Source organism: Ceratosolen solmsi, unplaced genomic scaffold (genome assembly GCF_000503995.2).
Source record: "Ceratosolen solmsi marchali unplaced genomic scaffold, CerSol_1.0 scaffold6, whole genome shotgun sequence".
In the NCBI taxonomy this organism is placed as follows: domain Eukaryota; kingdom Metazoa; phylum Arthropoda; class Insecta; order Hymenoptera; family Agaonidae; genus Ceratosolen; species Ceratosolen solmsi.
Window position 1 is genome coordinate 7151274 of NW_011948414.1, and position 5806 is coordinate 7157079.

A 5806-nucleotide genomic window follows, 5' to 3' on the forward strand; every position below is an offset into this window, starting at 1 on the left:
CATAATGTTATTCGTTTGGAATAATTTTAGAAAGATTGTTCTATCGAGGAGAATCTACACCTGATAATATGTAACGATTGATTGAATTATCATCATTATTTCGTTTAATTATGTGGACATATATTAGAGGAGAATATAGAAGCATACGAATTGTGAAGAATTGGTGAAAAGATAACGTAGTAAAAGAGATTATGAGCTGTCGATAATAATTCATAGAAAGTTGCAAAGTGAGCGCGCAATTTCTGGGTCGACAGTTATGGTCAGACCCTAGAGAATATTTTTTCTGGGACTAGACAATAAAATTCAATGCCCGCAGTTTTTATTAATAGACCTATAATATGGAATAGAGGGTGGAGGTAATGAGAGGGAAATGCAATTATAAAAATTCGAGTAGACGTCAAGCGTAGAATATTGCATTCGTTGCGATAAATTTTCAAATGGGCACGTCTATGGAACTATAATAATTCAGGACATTAATACGTCGAAAACTAATTAAGATTTTCCTAGATAAGCTATTTTACATACATATATTTTGCTCGTGTGCCACTCTCTTATACTTTTGCAATTCGACTTCAGACACATATATAGTGGCAGAATAAATTCATGTCTGCCGATGAAAAAAAAAACCATCATCACTAGCGGAATGCTAAAGCTCAAAAATTCGATATTCCAATCAAACCGCGTAATCTACTCTTTATAACTATAAAAGCCATCTTGTTTAATTCGTCCATTTTTAACGTACATGTCCAATCGCTAGATAAAAAAAAAAAAAAGAAAAAGAAAAGCCATGTCTGGCAAGCCTCGAGATGCATCAGTAAAGTTTGTAAGAAAGCGCGAGCTTTAGAAATATTATATGACGAGGTAAAAGAATCACGTAGATGTTCTCCTATCGACCCGCGCATAATCCGAATAGGAAAAGCTTACTCGCTCTCTCGCTCGGTCGTCGAGATTTCCAAGGCGTTAGGTGGTTGGCTATTTGTTGTGGTGGCCAGATTTTCTGGAAAACGACCCCCAAAACGCGGCGTTACGTCTCGGTCTCATTTATAAATGCTGAATCTCATTCCAGCGTCGTCGGGGCGTGGAATCGCCGCCAAGGGGCGAACATGTGACCGGGTTACGGAGTGGCGCGTCCCCGAGGATGCCCACGTCCTCAGGCTACGGCTGCAACTGCGATTCCGAGGAGGAGGCCGAGGATGTGGAGGGCGAGAGGGGCCCTCCTCCCCTGCCGCCGTCTAGCCCTGCCGCTTCGATCATGCACATGGATGGACTGCGGCTAGAACAAGCATCAGCAGCGTCAACCAGGGTTTCGCCGCCTGGCAATCGCGGACGAGCTGGTCACCGGTGCACTCGGAGCGACGAGGAGACGGGGACGATTATCAGCGGGGCTTCCAGGAGGTCGGGGCCTTTGGCTCGCGGGGCAGCCACGTCGTCCGCAGCCGAGATTCGGCGATGAATCGAGTTGGCCAGCTCAGCTGACCCGAGGTGCGTCCCCGTTCGACAGTTGGCCGGATGCGACGCGTACCGCGGGATTAATTGCACGAGCTCGAAATTATCGACGATACGTCATTGTCGAGTCTTTGGCCAATTTGGCCGTTTCCTTATGCGGAATGGGCCAAGATTCGCGACGATGGCATTCTCTCGCGTTATTTTGAAATTACGTACGTCCTCTTGTGGATTTGTCATTGTCGCGTTAATATGATTTTTATAATGATTTAGTGTCGGGCGAGGCGACGAAGCTTACGAGAATTCGGATGAAGGAATTATTAGAAAATATTCAAACGGCACATTACGTCTCCAATACGTTTTAAGGAATTTTGATCGAGAACTCGATAAGATTTACGCGTATTAGCCGCATACAAGACATATAAATTTCTGCACATATCCGATGGATTGTCGAAGGCTGAATTTTTGGTAAAATATCAATGTATCTGATAAGTTTTCAGTCACGAATGAACACTGTTTGCCGAAACTCGTCATAAATTCCAGTATTATTGAACAAATTTCGACTGAAATGAACTTAAGAATATGGATTACAAAGCTTTAGAGAGATTTCCTCTATCGTTCGTCCCGTGAATTAATTATTTTATTAATTATCCTCGATGAGATATGTTATGCCAACTCGTGTCATTTATGTTTTCAAAGTAAAGTAGTTTGAAATTAAATTAAAATGACGCTAGCCACTGGCATCTCTTATCAATTATGTCTGTGCAAAAATTTTAAAAGCTCAAATAATCTAAGAAACAAGGTTAAATCAAATAAATAAATGCATATTTTCAGGTTAATAAACATTCGTTATTCACTTTATCGACTTTGTTAATCCAAAGTCTCGTAAATTTACACAAAATTGAAATTTCGAAAACATATTTAGATATCATTAATACAATTATATCATGTTTACGTATACATTTTTTAGATTATCCGTGCTCATGCGCAGTAATACTCCCTCGTCAATTATAATGCAATTATTGACTTTCATTACTGTTTATGTCATTATTCTTACTAGCTAAGTAATTAATAGCAAATAAATCGAATTCCTGATTTTACACAATTGTATCACCAAGTTTAATAGTATATTGTGCTTTATTATTTGCTAAATTTCAATGAACAATTAGCTTATCGGCCATCTCAAACTCATTTACAAGTCTAAAGAATAAAAGAATAATGCATACAGTACGGGGCTGTAATTAGCATAAATTATTTATAGCCCAAGAATGTAGCGTAATCTGTTAAGTTTATAATTATCGTGAGAGAAAGAGTCAGAGATATTTGGAATTTAGCGATAAAAGAAAAGAAACAAAAAAAAAAAAACGGATGAAAAATCAAGTTATCATATGATATGAAATTAAAGTTATCGTCATCGTTCACGACTATTTGGTAATTTATTTAAAATTTTGACTCTATTAAAAAGATTGCATATTATTATTATTATTATTATTATTATTATTATTATTATTATTATTATTATTGCTATTTTCAATACTAGCTGCACATTTATATTCACTTCAATCAAAGATTAAGCTATGTGTATTTTGGCAATAATCGTAAACAAGAGTGATTATGGAACGATTCCGATTACCAAAAATATTATCGAAAGTCTAAATTAACGTAAAGCCGGAATTTTCGCAACCCCAGTCTCAATAACCCAGTGAACCAAGCGTCACCTTCGATTAAATTATTCAATCATCGACAACATTTTGATATTAGCTACTAATACACGGTCGTCTCTTCTTTGATCCTCAAAGCCAGGAGGCGTTGGTCAGCGAAGCCACCATTGGGACACTCGTATCCTACGACGCGAAGTGTGCCGTCATTAGAAGAAGGAGTCAACAGTGTCTTGGACGCTGGGAGGTGCTGTGGGAGAAAAAAGTCTGTGCGATAGTTATATAAAAAAGTAAAGGAGGAAGTTCGGAGAAGTAAAAAGTGCGCGATAGCGACGAGTCGCGGGCTAAATATAAGAAGAGGAGTATAGGGTGGTGTTGGTGTTAAAGGGAATCAAAGCCAACCACTCATAAATATATTAAGTGAAAGAATGTTTATTAAGTAAGTACTCGGTAGCTGAACACCTTGGTAATGCGTGTGCAACTGTGAGATTATCGACTCCGATAAGAAACAAAGAGAAAACAGAGGAAGGAAGATCCTCGCTTCCTCGGCTCCGGCCTCTTTCAATCTCTCTCTCTCTCACTCTCTCTTTCTCACTCTCCCTATCTCTTCCTCTCTTCTTCTCTCTCGCTCTCTCCCTATCTCTCTCTCTCTCTCTCTCTCTCTCTTTCTCTCTTTCTCTCTTTCTCTCTTTCTCTCCAATTCGTGCTATCCAACGTTCTGTGCGACCATCAGTGCGAGTGGATGTTCTTCAAGGCGAAATCAAGAGGGAAAGGTAAACGCCGCCGACGACGACGTCGAAAGTGGATGCTTATCCGATTGGGGCTCGAGATTATGACGGGAGAGAGAGAGCACTGAGACCGAGGAGAGTCCTCTCGACGACCGGAGGGAGGAGTGAGCGTGTGTCCGAGATAGAACGCGCATAAGGTGGTGGAAGGATGCCCGGGGGCCGAAGGGGCCTGGTAGCCCCTCAAAACACATTCTTGGAGAATATCATAAGGAGGAGCAGCAGTCAACGTGAGTACAGCCACATCTATCTACCATCCGCATCCATTTATGCCTGCCAGGATCCTGTGAAAATTGTCAGCTTCGCTTCCTCCACCTTTATAATCTCCTCAAATAGTACCTTTAATCCTATTGGCCTTGTTGAGCTTACCGACACTTTTCCTACAAATTATTAGTCTCGTTCACCCGAATGGCCGTATCTCGGAAAAACAGCCACTTACAATGCAAATTTTACCCCTACGAGCGGCTTTGTAAATTAAAAAATTTCAATTTATCAATACTTTCAGTACTTATTAATGCCGTAATTGTGATAGACTCTTGAAAATTCATCGACCAAGGCTATTTTCAGCAATATTCCGTAAAAATCAATGATTTATATATTAATTACGATCCCTTATGCTTCTCATAATAAGTTAATACTTGAAAATGCATTCAATGATGATACATTTACGTACACGCGAATCGGCCAAATACACGCGCACACATATATCATATAAAAAATCATCTCGTGACGTTTCAACGACTCGTCGTTGATTTAACTAACTCCTCTATAGACACATGTAAATTTAGAATAGTAAATAAAATCTGATACACTAACTGGAAATTGCTCTTTTTTGGACGAGGAGACTAAATTCTAAAGAGACTACATTCCTAACCACATCTCAACTTTTTTTATTGAGCAGTAAAAATAAAACAATAGTTTTGTCCTATTTCCTATCTCTTTACCAAAGCTATTCGAATAACATATGTTTGCCTTTATATTGTTTTTTTCTTTTCGTTGTATAAACTATACAAATTTAAATATAAATTTTTATTCAACTTAAGTAACGAAACACATTAACGTCTAAACATCAATTAATTATAATTATTACATAGATTAATCAGAGTGTAGATTGAAATACAAGGAATATTCAAATTCAAAAAAAATTCTCTCCATAATTTATAATTTATTTAAGAACCGAGGCATCATCATTATTATTATCATGTACGCGTATGTTTTTGGAATTCGTTTGAAGATTTCGTATAGATAAAAAATATGTGGCTTGCAGAAGTATTATAAGAATTGGAAATTTATTAAAAAAAAAAAAAATTAAAAAATAATAAAATAAAGGTCCTACTAAATTCAATCTACCATTCTATATTCCATAAAATTTTTAAATCGATACATTTATTTCATATTTGTAATAAATCACAGCATATAAACATTTTTTTTTATGTTAAATACTAACTCGAACAATAATTTACTAGGTATTGATAATCAAATATTTATATATATATATATAAATATGTCTACAAGCGCCTTATAACGTAACATATTTGACATAATAATAAAGGATAACGGATGAAAATTGTGAATGATATTGAAATATAAACTTTATTGATGGAGATAGATTGATTATAAATTACACACGTATATATACTTGTGTTAAAGACTTTTTACTTTAAATAAGTTGTTGCAGTTTAAGGAAGAAAGTTAATTATAGACTCCTTGTATCCCTATCATTTAATTATCCAAGTTGCTGCTATTGAATAATATAGATCATGTAATTTTGTAATACGGAAGAAATGGGGAAAAGCAGATTATGCAACCTCTTCTTTAATGACTCTCATCGAGTTCTCAGATTCTCAAGGGAATTATTGGTTGAATTCTACAGTTTGGCCCTTTTTCGTGCCATGTTGCTTTTGTTTTTCTGGCCACGCG

The 5806-nt window shown here is 37.0% G+C and overlaps 1 protein-coding gene across 1 annotated transcript in view; it reads left to right on the plus strand.

The window, feature by feature from the left end:
• Nucleotides 1–3829: 3829 nt before the first annotated feature.
• The window catches only part of eag (potassium voltage-gated channel protein ether a go-go), a 133190-nt gene continuing 131213 nt past the window's right edge, over nucleotides 3830–5806 (plus strand). The window contains 1 exon segment of the mRNA XM_011506777.1: nucleotides 3830–4116. Coding sequence (XP_011505079.1) covers nucleotides 4038–4116 — 79 coding nt within the window. The 5' untranslated portion in view covers nucleotides 3830–4037.